General features: G+C 34.7%; 1 protein-coding gene across 1 annotated transcript in view; it reads left to right on the top strand.

Moving 5' to 3' along the window:
* CSMD1 (CUB and Sushi multiple domains 1) overlaps window positions 1-24118 on the top strand; it is a 1203943-nt gene that overhangs the window by 1042669 nt on the left and 137156 nt on the right. The window contains exons 39-42 of the mRNA XM_013299736.3: window positions 2972-3041; window positions 5309-5425; window positions 9628-9837; window positions 20580-20768. Of these exons, the coding sequence (XP_013155190.2) occupies window positions 2972-3041; window positions 5309-5425; window positions 9628-9837; window positions 20580-20768 (586 nt within the window). The remainder of the gene's footprint in view (window positions 1-2971; window positions 3042-5308; window positions 5426-9627; window positions 9838-20579; window positions 20769-24118) is intronic.

Here is a 24118-nt window from a genome sequence, read left to right as displayed (position 1 = left end):
AAAGAATCTTTCCTCATTGATTAGAATATCGAAAGGTTAACATGGGTATCTAAATTGTTGAGGTTTGCTAGGGTGACTTCTACCTGTATTCCCCATCATATTGCACACTCTTCCTACTTTTTCAGCTATGAAACGTCTGAATTTTGCATATGAAAACAGGGGATGATTCCATTTTTATGACATGGATTAGAAGTAGATAAACCCTCAATATACAGCATCATTGAATTTTATGTCCATGCTTAAAAGAGCACTGCTGAAATACTGAGGTGGTGTGATAACAGTAGACTATGAATACTTCAGAAGTAGTTGCAACGAGTACAGGAAACCTTTTAAAGATACGCATTGTTAGCCCTGACTTGATGTTTTAGATCCAGTTTTATTAGAAAAAAATCAGAAATGTGAGTGCATAAATTCAGTATTAGTATAAAACAATCATGCCTTCCGGAGGAAGAGATTGGCACATAAGAAACTGATCTGTGTTAATGCTAAACTTTAACACACTGTGTATATCACTGTCATAAAACCACACGTTTTGTCTGTATGCAGGTCTTTTCTGTAACCCTTGAATATGACTAACTGCATTTTTTTTATATATAGGAATTATATAGTTAAATACTTTCTTAAAATTTCATAGCATATTGTTCTTCAACAGTACCTTATACCTCTATTTCCATACATATACAAGCTTAGTCCTATCTGTGGAATTTGAATTATGTAGAAACTAGTTTCATGATCTTGTCTAAAGTGTAAAACAAAAGACCTTCAATATCCAAATTCAATAGAACAGAGTTTGAACCTTTCAAAATATTTATGAGGATTTTTATGATGTATGGACTCTACTGTAAGAAAGTGCATACACATGTATGTATAGCATGTTGCTCAGAGAGCACAAATAAAAATGGCTCCAAATTAAAAAGAAATAATAATGAAAATAAGGTTCTATGAGGCATGGCATGCTTTCTGTTCAACAAGTATAGATCAGCATAACTTTGCAGATCCTTTTTTTTTTTTTTTTTTTTTTCCACTCTAACTGTGAAAGTACCCTCAGTCTTTAGAGAACATATTCACAGCTAGCAATAACAATCAGGTGTGGATTAGTTTATAATTGAGACTTACCAGAAAAGTCATAGAGCTCAAACCACTACCTGGAGATGCATAAGAAAGGTAATTGCTAGCTGTAGGATTAAGTGTCTCCCCCCAGGAGGGGACTTTAAAAGACTGAAATCAGAGTGTGCTCTTGTTGGGAAGAGGCTTGAAGCCAGAGGAATAATTTCATTTTATTTTTCAAAAGATCTTTTATAGGCTATTTTACTTTTTTTCCTGACTGTGGTATTAAATTATGGCTTCCCCCTGACTCACATCAGAGATATGCAATCATAGACTAAGAAGAAAGAATAAAGTAGGGAATATTGCATTAAGTAAATTATTCAAAACTTCATCCATTTTGCAAGTAACTAAGATGACACAATAAGTGCGTGCAGATTTTTCTTTAAAAATTAAAAGGTTGCTATAAAAAAGTATCTTATTGAATTATTATCTATTTGTGGTATTTTTAGAAGAACAATAGTTTTTCATAATGTTAATAAAAAGTGATGTGTTGGGGTTTTTTTCCTTTCAAGACATGTTTTGGAAATGCTTCAGTTTGTCTTTAAGAAGCTGATTGTCTAAATAGACTTAACTGATAATTAAAGTAGTTTTATTCCATACAATTCTATAAGAACTTTATTCAAAGTAGTGTGTGTAGTTTCTTTTTTGTAAACTTACCAAATGATACGGAATTAATTTCATCAGATGAATTTTCCTTTACTGTAGTTTACTAATTTTTCTTATTATTTTATGCAAATTTGATAGCTATAGACTAATAACATTTAAATAAGTCTTCATATTATATTGATAAAATGTGCTACCTTAGTAGATATTACTTTAAAACACTTGATAAAAATAAAGAAGAGATGTTAAGTGACTTGCCCAACTTTGTATATCCAAATGATTAAAACAGAAATGAAACCTTGCTCTTAGTCCTGTGTCTCAGTCTTTGTATCAGACTCTTTCACTCCTGCCAGATTATTCAGCTTTCATGTTCCAACAGTCGAATGCATAACCTGAGTTCCTCAGGTGACAGAACTGACCAGAAAAGACTTTTGCTTTCGCTACTGCCAAGTTTTCAACCTGAACTGTTACCAGTTCAAGCAAAGCTTTGAGCATTTTGCACTTGCTCCTGGGCAGCCACCCTGAAGTATGTGGGAACAGGCTTTGCAGGTTATAGCCATGACATTTTTCACTTCCAGGTACCACATGATTTTGCTTGGTTCTTGTGATGTTTCTTAAAAATGGGAAGAGTAAATTAAACATGACAGTTAAATAAAGAGGCATTTGTACTTCTATAGCTGTCTGCCAAGATATTGCATGTATGCAGTGTGTCATGTTGTGAGGCCATGTGAGAGCTCAAGGCCTGCTGAAATTGTGGATGACTATCTCGGCATGGTCCACATCTATACCATCTGTAGCAAGCAGATGTGGAACAAATGCCTCTCTGTGTCTGTACTGCTCACTCAGAGTTGATGGAGTTGATTCACTCCAGGTTGCAGCCTGAAAATGAACTAGTACGCTTATACTGTGGATGAGTACCCTGGAATTGAAATAGGGAGTGAACAGATTTGATCATATGAATGCATGTAGTCAGCTGCTTCTGTCTTGTAACCAGCCTTATATTTAGTCAAAAATGTGAAAAGGTTTTCAATTTGTCAAAGGAAGAGTGTTCTAGAACATTTATCCAGTAGAAAAATAAGAATATAAACCCTGAAGTATTAGAACATAGCGTTTAACAAATTCAAAAAAGTAATTATAATGTAGTTGGTTGATATAAGAAAAGACACAGATAAGATGATCCAGGAGGTCCTCTGCAGCTCTGCCTTCATGGCAAGTCCCATAATGAGTATCTGTAATCTAATATTTTACCCTTTCCAAACAGGGCCGTTCTCATATTTCTTGTATGCCAGGAACAGTTCGACGCTGGAACTATCCATCTCCTCTCTGCATTGGTATGGATACTTATTTGTTTTCAGTGTGTTCTGAACATCAGTCAGAAGAAACTCCTGGCTTTGTCATGCAGAACTTGTTCCTTCACATAATTCTGTCTTACTCAAAATCTGTTTGACTTTCCATTTGTATCTATGAAATACGGAAAAATTACAATAAAAAAATTATATATAGTGTATATGCTATTTAAAAAAATATTGTGAGAGTGGACGAGGGAGGAAACCCAGATGTTTACCATTGTTTAGCTTGTCCTGAATACTCTGCTTTGAATCAGGCTGAATCTTCTTCAGAAGGGAGAGGAAGTTAACATGTTCCTTTTGCAGCATGCTTAGCTTGGAGAACCTTTTCAAGAACAAGGCAGGTCATGCAGGGAGCCTATGAGACTTCTCAGAGAAGCAGACGGTCTGTCTGCAATGGAAAGCAGCTCTGAAGCCAAGCCTTCAGGGGTGTTGGAATGAAAAAGAATTTTAGGGATCCAGAAAAGGCTGGCTGTTTTCCTCTGAGAAAGCTATTAAACCATGCTGAGTTAAAAAGCAAAGCTAAAACGAATTTGCCTTTCGAGCACACTAAGACCTTACCCAACAGACCTGAGTTTCCTCTGTGTAGATAATAATCTTGTTCTGCTGTATTTTCTTGATTAAACAAAGTTTAAGGGAGTTAAGATTCTGTTGTCTTTTGGCATGCTTATTTCAAGAAAAAGCAGGAATAAAGGGGGCAGAAGCACACCTCCATCGTAATGTTTTGTCACTTCAGCTTTGAAATACATTCTTCAGTAAATGCTTTTAACTTTAATATTCAGTCAGCAAAAACTGTTCCTTTTACTTCATATATAAGAGGAATTTAAAAGATTGGGATGATATTGAGCGTATAAATGTTGAATGGTTTTAAAGATTGCTTGTCAAGTTGAGCCTCTGTATTATTTTGTATTGTCAACTTCTACAGAGGCAGTCACTTATGATTAATATGAAAGCAGTACAGTTTCTTCAATTCAGTTTTAGAAATGGAAAATTTATTCAGGAATGTGTATTTTGGAGTTTTGGTGGTATGTGGTTGTTTTGGTTTTTTTTTTCTGCTAATCTTATGTTTCACCTTCTATATTAGAGCCCCTATTTGACAACAGTGTGCTCATTGATTTTTTTTATTTTTATTTTTTCCCTTTAGTTCGTTAAGTTTTGCTGTACTGGAAGCTAAAATACTTCTAAAAAAACAAACAGACCCTTAAAACATGACCCCGTGCTCCCCCCATCTCCAACCCTTAAAATATTGATTTTTCCAGGAATGCAAACCAAAATCTGTCCTTTTCACTAAATAATATATTTAACATTGCAGGGAGGTAGAGATATTTGAGAAGTTTGATACTGCTTTCTTAGCTTTTTATTGGAGTTCTCCCTGTTTAGATTCAATTTTTTATATAATCTAACCAGTAGGTTTTTTTCATTTTTTTCAGTATAGTTACCGCATTGCACAGTAGCACAATTCTGTTACAAGATCATACATCACTGTAATACCTGGCATTAAGACTAACAGGCTTTAAAGTAATGATTCCTCAAATAATAAATATAAATACCAAGATTTTAATTTGATTTCTTGAAGTTACTCTTCCTTCATATTATTGTCCTAGCGAAGGTGTAAAGTCAGACAAATTTCTTTGTAAGTTGGTTCTCATATTTACAGTTTAGCTTTACATCATCCTAAATGATGCAAGTAGCTTTTCAGGCTGCAATGATATGAATTTGCTGAAGAAAAACGTACAGATAGTAAGCAAAGAATAATTCTGTTATGCAGCTAGTCTATCCTCTTTCTAAATTAAAGAAAGAAGTGTGGTGGGGTTCTTTTGTTTGTTTTTAAACTCAGGTGAGGTTATAGCTAACATTAAACTAGTAGATCTGCAGCTGCATCATTGAGCAGTATCGTAATTCAGTTTAATTCCAAATTTGTTCCTCTGATTATGAAGCCTATCTTAACATAGCACCAGATGTTTTTAACCATAATTGGCAAGCTGAGACAATGGGTTATCCAATCTATATGTGCAAGTACATATTTGTAGTAAAATTACAGTGAACAAATTGCATTAACTAAGCATTTTGCTCTAACTCAGATTACTTTTATTTTTTTCCTCCTTCACAAGGAGTGTTTTGACTGTGATAAATTTCACTGCTTGGGGGTCATGGGGTTATAATGGAAAATCCATTTTTGACTCAATCCTACACCAAACATTAAGAAATATTATTATTAAAAATTACAATTACTTTCTTTTTATTTGTAATAGCTAAATGTGGTGGAACACTGACAAACATGGATGGTGTGATCCTGAGCCCAGGCTTTCCTGGAAATTACCCTAGTAACTTAGATTGTACATGGAAAATTTTATTGCCTATTGGATATGGTAAGTAAACTTACATTTGGACAACAATTATTTCTAGTAATCAAATTTAAATATATAAAAGAATATTCTGATTTCCAGTATGAAATAAATTTTATCCAGTGAATGTATTGTGAACCCCTTACATAATTTTATATTATCTCTTGATTTGAAAATTGTTGGCAATTTAAAAATTTATCTTTGTCAAAACAACTTATTTGTAAAATTCAACATGTCTTGGAAACTGATTTCTGAGCAAGTGAAATCAGCTGCATGAAGATATATCAGATGAAGTAAACAATTTGACTTCTAAATTAATTGGTGGTCTTCTGTTTAATGTCCTTTCATTGTCTCCCAAGTGACTTTTTAACAGTATTTCTTATGTTCTGTGAAAATGGACAAAACCTCATTTCTAGCACTATGAATTGGTTAAAAACATTCTAAAACATTCCAGATCCCAGGAAACAGTTGCCAACTTAAAAACTTTGTAGGTTTGCTTTGAAACTATCATCATACAGAAAATATCTTCACAACTAAATAATAATTAGGTTGAGAATAAATGAGATGGATAATAAGGGATGTGTAAGTGCATGTATAAAACACAATCTTCTATCATTATTAGAAATAAAAGGAATAAGTTTTCTTGCTGTGAAACATTATGACCCATACTGTGAATTCAATGCTAGTGCTCGAATAAGAAAATTAATTTTAAAAGCTTATTATTAAATTCACTGTACCCATCTCTGGAAATAAATTTCTGTTCTTTCCATTTGCATTCATAAGAGGGACTTTTGTTGAAAGATGCACTATTTACATAGAGTGTATTTTACTAAGTTAATTTGTAAAGCTTCTGTGCTACTTTTTAGAATAGTGCATGCCTGGTAAAACTGATCCATCATAGTTATGAATAACCTTAGTAGCCTTAGATACCGTTATAGCCATAGGATATCAACAACCATAAACAGGACATCCCTGGCTAATTATGGCATTCTACAGCTACATCTGCAGAAATATATATGATAAGCAACTGTTCTAGAGCGATGTCATCCTAATTAGGTTACAATACTGCCTTTTACAAATGGTCCTTCATATTTCTCACTTACTCTTTTTCTTTAACCTTTCCATGTAAACATTTTTTCATGAATTAATTACGCAAAAGTGTCTTGTATCCTATTATTATCCCTCTAATTTTTCAGAAAGTCTCTGGTAGTGGTAATCCTATAAATAGAAAAGATTATGATTTTGTTTGGCAAAGGACTTAACAGGTACAAGGTGTTCATAACATTGATCTATCATTGCTTTCAAAAATATTAGAAGTAATTTATTACTGTAAAGTTGCTACAGGGATATTTTTTCCCAAAGTCTTTGTCAAACAATCCACAGATAATATCTTTATACCAAGCTTAAAAATTGTTTTGTTAGTGATGTGATAGTTAACAGAGATCTTCCACTGCAAAAATCTTCAATACTATTTTAATTACAAGTATAAGCTCATCCTGAAATACCTGAAATACATGAAATCCCTGAAATATAGAAAATATTTCCAAAGTTGAATAATGCTCCAGCAATATTTTGGAAGGATTTTAATGTGGTAGTGAATGAGTTGGAGATTAGCACTGTGCACAAAAACTGATCAAGAGGACACTCATGAACATGTAATGACTGATTCAAATGCTATTGAAATAATTAACTTCACAGTGACTTCATACCTCAGTAAGTATTCCTTTATTCCAAACATTTATTGAATCTTTGTGAGTGAATGAAGCCCATGATATTACTGTCTTAGTGCAAGCACACAGGTGTGCTTAAACAAAGACCAACAATAAAATTGTCAGAGCTAAATGTGCCCCAAAATATAGGGCACTCTTAATTATATGAAAATATACCGATCATGTAAAAAGAAGACACTACTCAAACCCAAACATTTTAAAATAGATGGAAAGCATGTATTTTCAAGTGAGTTGTGGTGATTTTGCAATGACTTCAAGTAGCTGTTAATTGATGAACATTTCTAAAAAAGAATAGCTCAGCTTGGAATTCTCATTATTTAGAGTCTATTCAAGTGAGAGAGAAAATCCTGTGGAGGTTGGAGCAGGAAGTAGTACAATTATCGTTTGACTGGATAATGATTTATTTTCTGAAGCTATCAGTTTTATTCTGTATAATTTTATGTAAGAAATGACTTAGAGTAGAAAACATTTTCTCTGACATATCAAATTGAAAACTGTAAGTTGTATAAACTTAGAGTTAAGGCTTGAGTGACACATACAGTGTATCCTCTAATTGAAATTAGCATCTTTGAAAAACCCTGAGGGAAAAAAATGTGTCTATGTTTGTGTTTAAAATGTGGCTATTTTAGGCAGTTTAACTTTTTTAAAGTTACTGGTAAATCTACTTTTCACTTTTAAAATAAAACGGTTTTCTATACTGAATATCTATAACTAGTCATATACTTCCCTTCCCAGTAGATAAATAAGAATTATTCAAATTTAAAGGTACTCTGTGGCTTATCAGAGACTATTTCAGAACAGTAGGCTACATTTATTTAAATACCTAAACATTGATTTTGTACAAATGTTCAATTCAATTATCTGCTTGACACTTTAGCAACTTAAGTATAATATTCAGTGGCTGCCCAGTTCTTCAGAATTTCTATGCTGCTGACATCCAGTCCCTGGTGGGAGTCTCTAAATGCTGATACTGAAGTCAAGGTGTTTCCAAGCAACGGTTTTATGTCCTACCTCATCTTAAAATCCTGAGAGCTTTGTAAAGTTAGTGATTTCACTCAAGTCAGACTAACTGCATCAGGTATCATACAAGAGATGGCTGATATTGAGACTCTTGTATATTCTGTACGTGCCTCTCTATTGATAGCATTGGAATAAGTTTTCTTATTCAGTAGCTGAAATACTTGGTTTTGTATCTCCCCCTCTGCATAGCTAAGAGAAGGTACTAGAGCTAAATATCCCATATTCTTACAAGTGCTCTTTAACAACCAGTTTATTTGGAAGCTTATTTAGTTTCTCCTGTGGGAAAAAAATATATATCCCTTTTATACAAGTGATTAGATATCAAACCACAGAGGCAAAGAAATGAGCTATAGAGCAAGAATGAGTGAATGAATGACCCTGGTGATTATAAGGTACTCTCCTGGAATGAAAAATATGTCTCTACTGCTAAATAACAATGTCAAGCAGAGAGTTAAGGCATTGAATATTTCACACTGCTTTGTTGGCTCATTCAGTAATTCTGTTTTCTTTCATTCCAGCTAGTTCCTTATAGTCTACCAGAGCAAGGTTCAGCCCAAGCAGTGCAGTTGCAAGTTACTTGGTACTACTTGGCTTTCAAACTAGGGGTTCATCCCCCATCCCTCTTTTCATACTATATACACACATAACTTGAGTACCCGGAATCCCAAGTCCTCAGTCCACATAAAGTAGTGCCAGAACTCAAAAACAGCTCTTCCTATGAGATTATGCTTATACTTCTGACTGTTCAGCATTTTGGGAGTCATCTTTCTCCCTTTCATTTTGTGAGAAAGGCCTGGTGAGAAATCACCTGACTTCCACAGAGGATTTGTAGTAAATGAGCCTGTCCACAGTCTGGAGTTCAGTGCATCTTACAGCACTGCATACAGAGCAGAATGACTCTCAAGACACACTGGCTCAAGCTGGAGAGAAGAGGCAGCAAATGCAGGTGACTTGGATCAGGAAAAGCAAGGCAGAGTAGATATTTTAAACTAGGTAGGTATGTAGACTTCTGCCTCCGAGAGGTCACTCCGTTAGTAACCTTCCCAGGTGCTGAGCTGATCCTGATCCTCAGAGGCCTGGCCCAGCTGCAGTAATGATTTTTCAGCTGAGTCCTGACCATACCATGAGACAGCAGGACTTGTGATGTGCTCCTCATTTGAATGTTTCTGATGGCGGGTTTAGGAACCTGATAAATATCTGATTGTTGAGTTTGTGACTTCCTGTCGTTGGCCCCTACATGTGTGGTAGTTATGTTTATTAGGAACCCAAAAATTAGAAGCTCCAACTCCTGCAATGCTTAGCAGCTATTTCCTTAATTTAAGCATCCCACTTTGAATGGTGACTAAAATATAAATATAGTGCCTATAACAATTATTATGACATATTTTTTTTAATAATTTTTATTTGCATGCTGTAGTGTTAAGCAATATGAATTATAAAGCCTCTGGGTTTATTTTTTCTTTCTCAATGCTGCAGGTGCACACATTCAGTTTCTGAATTTCTCTACTGAAGCAAATCATGATTTCCTTGAAATTCAGAATGGGCCATACCACACCAGCTCTATAATCGGCCAGTTTAGTGGAATGGAACTGCCATCACCCTTGCTAAGTACTACTCATGAAACACTTGTCCATTTTTACAGTGATCACTCAGAAAACAGGCAAGGATTTAAACTGACGTACCAAGGTAAGTTGGAACTAGCACAACAGACTTTATGATTAAAAAGAAATATTTTTTTTTTCCATTTTAAAGAACAGGTTAGACATATACTATAAATAATTTTAAAAACTGAATTGTTTAATCCATAGATTGAACTTTTTTACAACTGAAATCTTGCTGAATTGGAATCTTTATTTTACCGATGTAAAAACCTGAAGCCACAATGATGTCATTTGCCAAAGGTCACATAGCTGATACCCCTTTCCATCCCATTAAGGTGTACTGTTACTGGGCAATAGTACTAATATTCACAATTTTGTTTTCCAATTTATATAATCTTGTTATATTGTAATGAATGAAGATTTCAAAATATAATATGGATTATTTTAAATACTCAGATGAAAACCTGTATAATTCTTACATTTTTTCAGTCAGGACTTAGTTGAAAATTAACAGGAAATGAAAAGATACCAGATAACACACAGTCTGTATCTGTATTTTGAAATGCATATATTCAGTATGTGAACATGTGAACTTTCTATAGTCTTCTACTGTTCAATTTTTTTCTTCACTCATTAGTGACTATAAAACATCATTAATACATGCATATTTCTAAAAATGTTAAAATACTCTTACCAAAAACTGTTAAGCCATGTTGCAGGATCTGAACAGTTTAACAAAATGGAACGCCTGGTTCCATTCTAACATCCATCTAACTGCAGTGAGGAAGACTCATGCTAGTTTATTCTAGGCTATTAATTTAGATAACTTGGTTAGATTTTCATATATATGTTTGTGTAAACATGTATGTGTGGGTTAATTCTGGTGGACAGTTAAGCTCCACGTAGCTGCTCACTCCCCTCCCACCCCCCGTGGGATGGGGAAAAGAGGAAAGGAACAGTAAAAACAAAGCTTGGGGGGCAAGATAAAAAACATTGTTTAATGAGTGAAGGATAAGGGAAAGAAGAGAAAGAAAACAAGTGATGCAAAGGCCATCACTCCCCACCTCCCACAGGCAGACTGATGCCCAGCCAGTTCCCAAGCAAAAGATGGCTAACATCCCTAAATCCCTTCTTTTTCCTTTTAATTGCTGAGCATGATTTTATATTGTATGGAATATCCTTTGGTTAGTTCACATCATTTGCCTGGTGTCCCCTACCAGCTTATTCTGCACTCCCAGTCTATTCACTGGCAGGGCACACTGATAAATAGAGATGGCATTGATGCTGTGCAAGCAGTGTTCAGCAAAAGCCAGAACATTACTGTGTTATCAGTATTGTTTTGGCCACAGATTTAAACCACAGCACCATATAAGCTGCTATGAAGAAAATGAACCGTATTGTAGCCAGGCCCAGTACAGTATGTATTTGCATACACACATATATATAATTATAGTTAAATCATATCTACAGAGTCAATGGATAGAGAGGAAGATTCAGAGCACCTGAATTAGGCTAATGCTTGTAAAGTGTGCCCACAAAGAGGTCACATCTCTTTATTACCTGTGGAGTTTTGTTCTGTCACATAGGCTTAGAAGTAGTGAATATTCTCACAACACCACACCCACCTAGTGTGATTTTTATTTTGAGCAGTCAAGTGTAATTGTAGTTGGACAGATGGCTCTTTTTAGTATTTTCTGGAAAGACTTGAAATGTGGCAAAATGCAGAAATACCAAATAAATAAAATACAAAGCCATATGGCATGCTTTCTATATATTCTCCAGAGGTCTTAGTTCTGGTTGTAGTTAATGTGTTTTTTTCCTAACAATAACAAGGAATAATCGTATTTAGTCTTTATAGGCTCAACTACATGTGAGTAACTCCTGGCAAACAGCATTTTCTGTCATGAAATTAATAGTTAAATCTTATCTTAAGTTGTCTGTAGACCGTATAATATGTTCTTCTAGAAACACTGTTCCAGCTTGCTCAGCAAGGTTTTGTGTTCCCTTTAAAAGAAAGCATACATTCATATTTTAACATAGTGTGACAGTTTCAGCAGGGGAACAAGGAGAGATATTCAGTTTGCTTTTTAATCATTATAATACTTAGGGGGTTGTATTTTTATCTCTGCTTGTGAATCTGGATCAAAATATATTTATTATACATGGTATTCTATGGTTTTGGCAAGGACACTGATGTTTGTTGATGTTTCAGGAAATAAAAGCCATCTCAAAATAAAAGAAGGCATAGACTTGGAAAAAAAAAGAAACCTATATAATATATTTTGATTGGTTCACAACATAATGCAATTGACATGTACTTCAAACTCTTCCAATCATTGGTTAGTGCTTGGGTCTGTTTTCACATAGAGCTTATACCCAGTGAGACAATTGGTATTGCAAGACTACTCTGACATCAAATGTGACACAAGTTACCTCTGGCTATCAATTATTTTTTTCCTTTAAAGTAGCAAGAGATTTTTCAGATCCAGAGTCACAATGTTTAATAAAACTGAGGATAGAGGTCTGTATCTCTGTCTGTCTAGATCAACAATGGTCCCTTCACAGCCCAGAAAGACAACTGTATCCTGGGCTGCATCAAAAAAGCACAGCCAGCAGGCTGAGGGAGGTAATTCTGCCCTTTGACTCCACTCTGGTGGGACCCCACATGGAGTACTGCATCCAGCTCTGCAGTCCTCAGCACAGGAAAGACATGGACCAGTTGGAGCGGGTCCAGAGGAGGGCCACAAAAACAATCAGAGATGAAACATCTCTCCTGTGAAGAAAGCCTGATACAGTTGGGGCTGTTCAGCCTGGAAAAAAGAGATGGGTCTGGGGAGACCTTATCGTAGCCTTTCAATATTTAATGGGGCCTTATAAGAAAGATGAGGACAGACTTTTTAGTAGGACCTGTTGAGATAGGATGAAGGGTAATAATTTTAAACTAAAAGAGGACAGATTTAGATATAAGGAAGAAATTTTTTACAATGAGGTTGGTGAAACACTGGCACAGGTTGCCCAGAGAGGTGGTAGATGCCCCATCCCTGGAAACATTCAAGGTCAGGTTGGAAGGGGCTTTGAGCAACCTCATCTAGTTAAAGATGTCTCTGCTCATTGCAGGGGGGTTGGAGTAGATGACCTTTAAAGGTCCCTTCCAACCTAAACTATTCTATGATATGACAGTTTTCTATATTTAGCCTGTCTCAGGCAAATTTATTTACCTTTAATTTTTTCCATATATTTGAGTAGTATCTGCTTAGGCAAGGCTTACACTGTTGTGATGCCAGACTGTTGTGCTTCTGTTATGTGATTTTATAACCATGGGCCAATTTCAGTCAAATTTTGAAGTTCCTACAAATGTTTGAAAAGCAGTATTGGTAACATGGAGGAGAGAGTCTTGAAATAGTGCCCTTATTGAGAGGAAACATGGTATTACTCTATAGATACCAATTCAATTTGGCTTACTGGCTATCCAGTTGAAATATTCCTTGTCACAACTCATTTTAATACACACTGTGTCTTGCCTAACTGCTATTCATGGGATATAGACGTGGGAGGGAGATAAAATATGAGAGGCTGGCATGGGTGTCACATTCAAAAATCTTCTTACGAGCAAAAGGAAGTGTATCATACATAGAAAGCTAAAAATTTATTTTTAGTACAATTAATGCTTACACAGTTCAGTTGCCTGAGTCAATCAACACAGAACAAAATCATAAGCAATACATCTTTACATAATATGGAACAAATAGTTGTCAGGACTAAGTAAAGGTTGTATGTAAAACTGGAGGGTGTATATCAGACCAGTGCAAACAGATGTAGCACCACGCAAACAATTCTGCAAAGAATTAGAGAACAAATTTATTCTGAGTATTTAAAAAATTGTTTGTTAGTACTTTTGCTTTTGTCCACGTTTGCCAGTTCTGTGGGAATGAATTTGTAAAACAAAGCAGATAGATCTGAGGACCTGACATCTTAATACATTTAATAGATGTTTTTTCAGACTCTTAATTTATCCCATTTATCAGATGTGCTAATAGACTATAATATAGCAAAAATTTTCTATAAATAAAAAACATTGCTTTTCTAATAATTAAATTAATTAGATATACCCTTAAAAAAAGATGAGTAGACAAGAGGAGTCCATAGTTGTAGTCACATTGGCCGAACCCATTCTAGTGTCTTAATGAATATGTTGCACATTAGGAAGTGCCCACAAGAGTGCATAGCTTTATCCTAGTCTGATTTTTTAAAATGTACTTAAATTTACATTAGAATGTATTCAACATTAAATTTGTCCTGTTACTGAATGGTACTACACTTGGTTCAATTCAAGAACTACTTTTTCATGAGTGAAAAAAGTGCTATTTCTACTAACTAGAATACAAAAAGTAGTAGCATTAAGGTAGCCGCTATTTTTTTGCAAGGTAGATGCATTTTTGTAGATATATCAATCTAAGAATAAAGGGAGATTGTTAATGGGTATGCTTTTTGAAGAAAACTTCTATGTCATAAAAAATGAGGCTTTCTAGATATCTTAGCACTTTATGAAGGATAAGGCTTTCTGATAACCCCTCATCTCTGGTGGAAGTAAAGAGTATGGATATTGTATTGATAGATTATATATATATATATATATATGATAAATATATAATGATAGAATTAATAATGCTATTTCTCAATTTTTCTACTGACTTTCTGAAGACAGAAAAATACTTACGAGATTGAAGCTTCATATAGCCTGGAACTGTAGTCTGAGCACATTATTTTGGGGAAGAAAAGTGTATGTACACTGAGAACAGCAAAATATTTGCTTCCCATGCTTGCAGGGAGCTAGTGCTGCTTTTTAAGCACTAGCCTGTGAATTCTTGCAATACAGGATTTGAATATATAACCTAAATCACTTAGGTCCTGTGTAATTCTGAATGCAGTAAAAAGCATTGTCTCCTTAGCAGAACCCTAGGGAAGCTACGGCCATGAGTGCCATTGCTGGACAGCTTGTTGTGTTATGTTGGTTTTATGCTGTTCTCATGTATTGTTATCACTTCAGCTTTGTAACTGCATAGCATAAGGAATGATGAGTGTTCCATTATGTTCAAGGCTGAGTTACTGAATTTGTGTGTGTTGTGAAACCTTTTGCTTCATGTGTGTCAAGAAGGAAGTTCATACTGATTACCTGTTGAACTGTCTGAAGCAGTTACGATAAATTTTATTAGTTATTATTTTTATTTACTTGTAAGATGAGAGGATTTTAAAACTGCCTGATTTTTAAAGTAGCAACATTTAGGTTTAATTACACTTTTTCTGTTGTTGAAATAAATATTGTACTCTGGCTAAAAAATGGCATTGAGAAAGGGTGTCTCTTATCACCATTGTAGTTTTGACACCCTATGCAAAGACAGGAAGGCACCAAAAATGCTTAAAGAACATTTTTGAATTGCATTTGAATAGCAGTCTTGAGTTTCTGAGACCTTTGCATCTGTCGAATATCAGTACCTGAGAAGTAAACAGCCTGTGCACACTAGGTCTGAGGGGAAGAAAAGTCACAGAAGTTTGATTGGCAAGCCAAGTTAGCTAATTACAGGCTTGGGATACTCTGCCTACAGCTGGAATGACTCAAGGTATGTGCTAAGTCAGAAGAAATAACAGCTTTTATGGACTCAGAGATTTGTAATAGAATTCAGTACACAGAAGGACACAGTCTAATGGTTGTTAAGACATATTTCTGGGTTTTAATCTCTGGCTATGATACAACTGTTACCTCAGCCTTTTAACACTTATGGAATATCTTTTTCCCACACAGCATTCCCTTTAGGACTAGGTCGTTTTTAAGGGAAGCAGATAAAATATTTTATTTCTGTTATTTTAACTGGGGGAATCCTAGTTCCTGTTATTGGAACTCTAAAAGCATTTTCAGTCTGGTTTGAATTTCAATGTAGCATAAAGCTGAATATGAGGGAAGAATCTTACCCTGTTGTATTTGGAGAGCAAAATGTTCCAGAATACACAGAAAAAAGTTCTAATTGCACTCCCTTCATCCCACAAGCACACCCGTGCACATACACAACATGATTTTACTTGGTTGGATGGTTCGACTTGATCTCAAAGGTCTTTTCAACCTAAATGATTCTATGATTTGAACATGTTAAATCTGATTACGTTTATCTAGCTAAAAGACAAATACGATAGAACTTCTGAGTCATAGGAATCATAGAAATAAAAAGGAATTGTTGAAAAACTATTTCTAAAACTGTTTTAGCTGATGTCCTAAGGGGTGGGGGGGGGGGGATGTCCTAAGGGGTGGGAGGGTGGGGGGTGGGGGGGTGGAATACTAATGGAAATAAGATATTTAGGGGGCTTATAGCAAATAATTTTCTAACTTGTAACAAAAGTAAGCCATGTTTTGTGACTCTAATCCTGAGTCATTGCATTGGAAATTCTTTGGTGCCTAAAGCAATACAATAAGGTTCCAGATTGCCGGTCCTGTTCTGGGCTGCAGCGAATTGTATCCTGAGCTTCTATAAAAAGAAGCATTGCCAGCAGGTTGAGGGTGCTGATTCTCCCCCTCTACTTCACTCTCGTGACACCCCACCTGGAGTACTGCATCCAGCTCTGGTGCTCCCAGCACAAGAAAGAGAGACCTGTTGGAGCAGGTCTAGAGGAAGGCTACAAAAATAATCAGAGGGCTGGAACAACTCTCCTTTGAAGAAAAGCTGAGAGAGTTGGGGTTGTTCAGCCTGGAGAAGGTTCCAGGGAGTCCTTATTATGGCCTTTCAATACTTAAAAAGGTGTTGTAAAAAAAATGGAGAGACTTTTTACCGAGGCCTTTACTGACAAGACAAGGGGCAATGGTTTTAAACTGAAAGAGGGTAGATTTAGGTTGGACATAAGAAAGAAATACTTTATGATGCGGGTGGTGAGACACTGGAACAGGTTGCCCAGCAAAGTTGTGGGTGCTCCATCCCTCAAAGTTCAAAGTCAGGTTCACCAGGACTTTTAGCAACCTGATCTAGTGAAAAATATCCACGACCATCGCAGGGGGGTTGAAACAAGATGATCTTTAAACATCCCTTCCAACCCAACCCAGCCCATGCTGGTCTAGTCTAGTCAAGTCTAGTCTGAGAAAGTGGATTTTTTTTCTTGAATCTGTAGTTACAAACAGCATGATAGTGGAGAAATGTACAGTAAGACTAAATGAAAGTTTTAAGTAGCCTTAATTGTGACCTTTCCTTACATTTTGAGTGTTTGCATGCTCAACTCGGCTAATACAAACATTCTGTGAAGTAATTATTTCCATATTGAAGTGTTACAGATGTATGAGGCACTTGCAAAGGCAGTAAGTCACCCTATTGCTAATGTAAGAAGGAAAACACACTTGAATCATAAAACCAAGATAGCAGAGGATCAGTTATATTTCTTTTGTTATTTAAACTCTTTTCTTACCAGTGGAAAATATACTGCACAAAGAAATGCTAAATGTCGATATGAGATAATTTTAAAATTCAAGTATTTGACTGCTGCCAGCCGTGGAATTAAATATTTTTCTCAGACTTCCTTTACATTGGGCTTCATTTCAGACTGTCATTAGAGTTTTTTTCTGCTGTGAAATGGCATATAATTTTTTAAAGCTCAATACCAAACAAGACTTTGGGCATGACACGCATTAAAAAAAAAAAAAAAAAAAAAGCTTTCTTTTGTGAGGTGTGACATCAGGATTTGTGGGTAATATTTGATAGTGCTGACTGAATAATGAATTGCTCTGTTAAATCAGGTATGTTGTTGCATATATCAAAAGAACGGAAAAGAATATAATTCATGTTTATATAAAAAACATAAAACATATTCCCTGAGTGCCCTGTAAATCATGATATCATAGTCAGATGGAACACCTGACTTATAGTTACTCCAATAATTTATAAGTCATCTATAGGATTTATACCAGAAGTCACATGCAGAGTATCTTCACATTTTACACTTCCACTCCCCCACCCCCTCCTCCTTTAAGTGGTGTGCTCTGCTCATGTGGAAGTGCTTTCATTCTGACTGACTGACCTTCAAATTTATGGTAATCTGCTTTAGGCAGGGCTTCTGCTTTTATAAAACAGATACCAAAACAAACCATCAAAGTTTCTGTATGTGTTCTGTTTACCTTATGATAAAGGCACATACATTTCTGAATAAACAGTAACTAGAATTTTAAAAGGTAGGCTTTATTTTTTCCATTAACAATCCAAGGGACTTCAAGGGAAGTTATCCAAATTAAGGGATGGACAGATGTTGATGTTCTTTCTCAGGATTTCCACCTTCACCTGAGCTGTTCCCATGTTTTCTTCTCATTTAGATAAGTAAGATGTTTTTTCCTGACAGGAATTTTTAAGACTAACTTAAAAAAATATGAGACCATATTAAGTATATTTAAAATGAAATCTGTGAATACTGTATTACAAAAAATTAACCAATGGGGAAGGATATTTTTCATGCTTATTCATCTCCTCAAAAGATTGTACAATCAAAGTGTAAAAGTACCGGTACTTACTGTCAGTGTTCCAAACCATTGTCATTGTAACTATTGGACAATGTACTGCTGCACCCTCCTAAATAAATTTGTGACATTCTCTGACTCTCCAGAATAATGTCTTATTGTATTTTAAATACATTATTATATTATTTATATATATTATATAATATATATTATAAAATATACTAATATATTATCTATGTACCTTTCTATATAATTTAATATATTAGTCTTAATTTCCTGTACTCTATTTTGAATAAAGATGTTGATAATGATATTATCTGTAGTAGTACTGTATGAATAATGATAGCAGGAGTAATAATAGCATTAAAAATTAATGACCCATTACTAGATTTAGCACAGAAATTTAATGAACTGTAATTAAGGTAGAATAAAGCTTTTTATATTTCCTTTCCAGCAGCAATTAATTCTGATTGTTGTTTTCATTTTCTTTTCTTAATTTTTTGTCATTTGAGGGAAGAGGAGTCTTATTTATTAGAGGATTTTTGAATATTTCTAGTACCTCCACATCTTGTCCAGTTTTGTATAGTTACAAACACTGGATTCTGGATTCACTGAATGAATTAGGGAAAAGAAGGCTGCCTTCTCAGAATAAATCTTCTATTTATTTCATAGCATGACTGTAATCAGCAATGACTAAAAAAACTCATGACAGTAGCTGTACTTAAGTACCTTTATCTTAGTAAATGTTATTAATGAAATCACCCTCTAAATTTTCAGTGCACTATTTTGTATGAATTAAATATATTCAAATGAATAATATTTTAAGGTCTTTGAAAAAATAAAACCCAACATTAAATATTTTGAATCATTAATGCAGGGGGGTTTATGCAGATATAGCTAGAGGGAACTTTCTCCTTTGTAGACTTCTGTCACTTTCTGATGCTCTGTGACGTTACAGTCTTTCATGAATTCCTTTCATTTTTTAGGTCAGGTGATTTTTATTTTTTTTTTTCCATAGTTTAATGGATATAAAAAAATCCAATAGATTGTGTAAATGTTCTGTTTCATAAAATTTTAATGAATAATACGACTTTGTTATGCCTTACGGGAATATTTACTATAGTGTTTAAGTGCGAAAACCCATTTAAATTTCGTGATTAAATTGTGTGCTATTTTATTGTTATGTAGGTAATGAACAAACTGGAATATTACCAGTCAAATAAATATAAGCCACCATAGTAATACATAAGCTTTTACCCAATTTGAAATGTTTGTTTTGCTATGTAGTGCTCATAGTGCCTCAAAACTCCATTTTTTGTTGTGCTGCAGTTACATCCACTCTTAGTGGATGATGCATAGAACAGTACATGAATATAATCAGAAAAAATGTTGTTTCAAGTTCTTATGCTGCCATTATTTACATAAGTATAATTGCATATTAATTTTGAAAGAAGTATTTTCAGATTTTTGGCAATTGCACTGTGAACATGATCATGCAATAGATTTGCATTTTTAATTAATGTAGTTTAATTTCCGGCATCATGGACAAATTTATTTTCCTAAATAATTCAACTATTTTTAGTTGGAATTAATTGCATTATATTTATAAATCTTTTTGTATATCAAGATAGGAAAAAGATCTTTGAAAAATTATGTGATAATTTTTAATCTTGAGAATGTTAGCAGAAAAGTGACCGCCTATTAAATTTGTTCAATTAAATTATTAATTTTACTGTGTGCAGATTTGGATTCAATGTTGCTGCATTCAGAGCAAGATTGTTTTTATTTCAGACTTAACATGCTAAAGTAAAAGTATAAATAAAGTTTATGAAAATGCTTGATCTATTAATGAAATTATGTCACTTAGTGACATACTAAGTATGCCCATCTTATTTATTTAATAAATTAATTCTGTGTCATGGTTAAAAAATTATCCCATTATAAAACTATTGCTATTACTTCTCAGATCTTAGTCAAAATAAACACATAATTTATATAATATTCTAATCTGAAGCTTCAACATCAACTACTAAACCACAATATTCCATCTTCATGCCCTGCACCCAATGTTTCATTGACTTTCTGTTCTAGATTTCTGATATAGATGGCAATTCTTTCTATTCCAAATTTTGATCTTTCCTGTGCCTTGTCTCTAAAGTTAATTTTTTCATTCCTTTTTCAAGATCTGGGTGGTCCTAGTGGAAGATTTATTTCTTAATCACTCTATTACTGGAGTTTGGTAGTCCAGTGTTTACCTATTAGGGAATGCATTACAGCATTTATATTAATGTTTATTTCCTATGTTGAGAGCTGACTAAGCAATAAAAAGTACTTCTGTTCTCTTCCAGCTTATGAGTTACAGAACTGCCCTGATCCTCCTCCTTTTTTGAATGGATATATAGTCAACTCAGATTACAGTGTGGGTCAGTCAGTATCATTTGAATGCTATCCTGGATATGTTTTGAGGGGTCAGCCTGTTCTTACATGCCAACATGGAATCAACAGGAATTGGAACTATCATTTCCCAAGATGCGAAGGTAACTTTCTAGTAGTGCCTTTGCTTTGGAGCTCACCATACTTCCTGATTTTTATTTACTTGTTTGTGTGCATGTTTGTAATGCAGATATGATGATGATGATTATTATTATTATGTAACATAGCGGGGTGGGGCAGTGTACAATATATAAGATTTTCAATTATAAACCTTTTACTTGTAGTTTCATCAAAAAAATATAAGTGCAGAAACAAAATTTCTGACATTCCCTTAGACATTTAGAGGCTTTGACAAAGTCTCATATAGTATGTTATGAGAAAACTTGGTTGTCATTTTGTAGGACTAGTGTCATAGATAATCAACCAGCTCAGAAGATATAAAATAGATTTAAATAAAGTATTTCCATCATGACAAGAGGCTAACGGTGATACAGGTTTTCACTGCAAAATCTATGTTCAGTATATTTGACACTGATCCTGAAAGATGGGACAGATGCTTCTTGACACAAAACACCCAGTAGCTTTTAGCTTAGTCAAACCAGAAAAGGCTGTGAGGAATTCAAGAAAGATTTAACTGAGCTACTGGTATGAGCCATGAAAAACACATGAAGGAAGGGTCAGTCATGCTGCTTCCTGACAAACTGCTAGAGGCTAGAAATAAATTTTCCACTGGGATATGTTAAGAGTGTTTTCTACTTTGTGCATTCTTATTAGACGTGAAGGGTTGAATATTGTCAGAAGCAAAAGCTACACTAGGTGGACTAAAGGTTTGCTTCAGCACTTCAATTCCTTCCTTCCCAAATGAGGATTTTAGTACTGTGGATAATAATTCAAATTATTTTCTTATTATTTCTGAGACAGGTATTCTCCTAACAGCTTAACTATATTGCTTTGCAGCATGAACATATGTTTTGTACATGTGCTTGAGAAGGGATGCTTGTGTTTCCTCACATTCTCATTTAAATCCAATGTTACAAGAACTCAAAATTTAAGTTCCAGTTTCATAATAGTTAATGCAAATTACCATAAATTGCTCAGAAATCTAGTAAGGTAAATATATTGAGGAGTTAAAGGGTTTAAAAGGGAAAACAAACCTTAAAATGAGTGTTCTGGATGAAGGTTTTCATAGATACAAATCTTTGTCCATTTGACACTTGTGAAAGCATAAAAATAATTACCAAACCCCAATTCATGGCACTTAAAAAAATACTATTTGTTGTAGTATTATTATTGGAATTATTAAACTAAAAATTATATCTTTTTTTTAATATAAACCATATTTTATCACGTTATTGCATAGACATTATGGAAGTTTGACAGGCTCCAGGAATAACATATAAAAATGCCCTTCTGGCCAAAGGGAAAATACAATGTCTAGACAGAACATTTGGCATTGGGAATGAGAAAGGCTGTGCCCCTTGACTTCACAATTCAGCTAGAAAGTAGTACATATTTGAATAAATGAGGATATTTATATTGAGAGAATATCTGCTTTGTTTTCAAATTAAAGAGCAGAATTTTATTGCCAGACACTTACACTGTTTTGCACTTATGACCAGACAGAAGTAAAAGTACTAAAGTGATGTTTCCAGTATTGAATGGCATTAGAAAATTTTTGGCATATGAGAGGATGTGTAACTTCTGTACAGTTAGTGGGTGCATTTCTTGTTTAACGGCTATCAAGATGTCTGCTGTTCCCATGTCTTTCATTTTGTTTTGTTTTTTAATCAGTGCATCAGAACAGCTGGAAGACAATTTAGACTTTTTGCAAAAATATAAGTAAGAAGAAATGCATACAAATAGTTTAGAACCTATTTTTGACTACTAATTTCTCTTTTTGGGAGAAGAATATGTTAAAAAAATGACATGGCAACATAACCAATTAATAATATTATTAAATAATTATATTATTTTAGCAAACTAGAGTTGGAATTGTGAAACACCTTCTGAGCCTTATCCAATTCCATTAGTCCACACTGTAATAGGCAATATAGGTGTCTCTTGTAAAACTATATCTCCCAAGTGAGAAAGAATGGAGAGACGTGAGAATATGTAGTTCTTTGTGGGAGTAGTTCTTATGTTTTCCTTAGAGATATGCTACATGATAATGCATCACATCTTTGTGAAAGTAGTTGGTTATAACCCATAGACGTACCCCCACCCCCAATGCTTTTAGCACTGGCATATTTAGATGTAAAGAACCATCTCCCATATTTTTTAACTAAAAAAGTCTGTATTGTGGTTTAACGCTGGCTGGCCACTAAGCCATTGCAGCTGCTTAATTCACTCCCTCAACAGTGGGATGGGGAGAGGATTAGAAGAGTAAAAGTGAGAAAACTCATGGATTGAAATAAAGACAGTTTAATAGATAAAGAAAAAGCCACACACACAAGCAAATCAAAACAAGGAATTCATTCACCACTTCCCACCAGCAGGCAGGCAGGTGTTCAGCCATTCCCAGGAAAGCAGGGCTGCATCCCGTGTAATGGTTACTTGGGAAGACAAAGGCCATCACTCTAAATGTCCCCTCCTTCCTTCTTCCTCCCCCAACTAATATACTCAGCATGGTGTCATATGGTATGGAATATCCCTTTGGCTAGTTTGGGTCACCTGTCCCGGCTGTGTCCCCTCTCCATTTACTGTGCCCCTCCAGCCCTCTCGCTGGCAAAGCCCAGGAAACTGAAAAGTCCTGGATTTAGTATAAATATCACCCAGCAACAACCAAAAACTTCTATGTGCTATCAACACTGTTCTCCCAGCAAATCCAAAGCACAGCACTGCACCAGCTTCTGAGAACATTAACTCTATCCCAGCTGAAACCAGGACAGTCTGTAACATTCCGTTTTAAGTTCTGTCTAATCTTGCTCCGAGCAATTCTGTTAAGGACACCTACCTCTTTCTGTTGATTATTATAGCTAACCTCTGTACGTACTTTACAGAATTAATTCAGCCTAAAACATGGGCTTAAGTACTCCAGTTATGTGACTCTTTTCCCAAGGGTGCTGTCTTTAAGTGCCTTCTGAAGTGGAGAATAAATGTATGGGAGGACTGGAGATTTAAATTTTGCACTTAAAAGTTTTACAATTCCTAATCTAGAATATAAGACCTTACACTGAATGTGATCTATAGCTCTATGTGACTTTTAAATTAAATATTATAGCAGTTCACAAAATATTTTCCCATGTGTTACATGAGTGAATAAGTAATTTTTGAGTTCTAAAAAATCAAAGATGATGAAGGATTAATTGGAGAAGATATTTGTATTCAAAGGTGGTTGGGTTATGGATTCAACCTTATCAATGTTTTGAAAGAAAATACAAGGTTATTAGTGATCAAACTGCACTATAAATTAATATGATCTTTTTTTTTTCTCAGATTAAACCTGTGCTATAGT

The sequence above is a fragment of the Falco peregrinus genome, chromosome 7, assembly GCF_023634155.1.
Source record: "Falco peregrinus isolate bFalPer1 chromosome 7, bFalPer1.pri, whole genome shotgun sequence".
In the NCBI taxonomy this organism is placed as follows: domain Eukaryota; kingdom Metazoa; phylum Chordata; class Aves; order Falconiformes; family Falconidae; genus Falco; species Falco peregrinus.
Note: the sequence above shows the minus strand (reverse complement) of the source record. Positions and strands in the feature narration are given on the sequence as shown.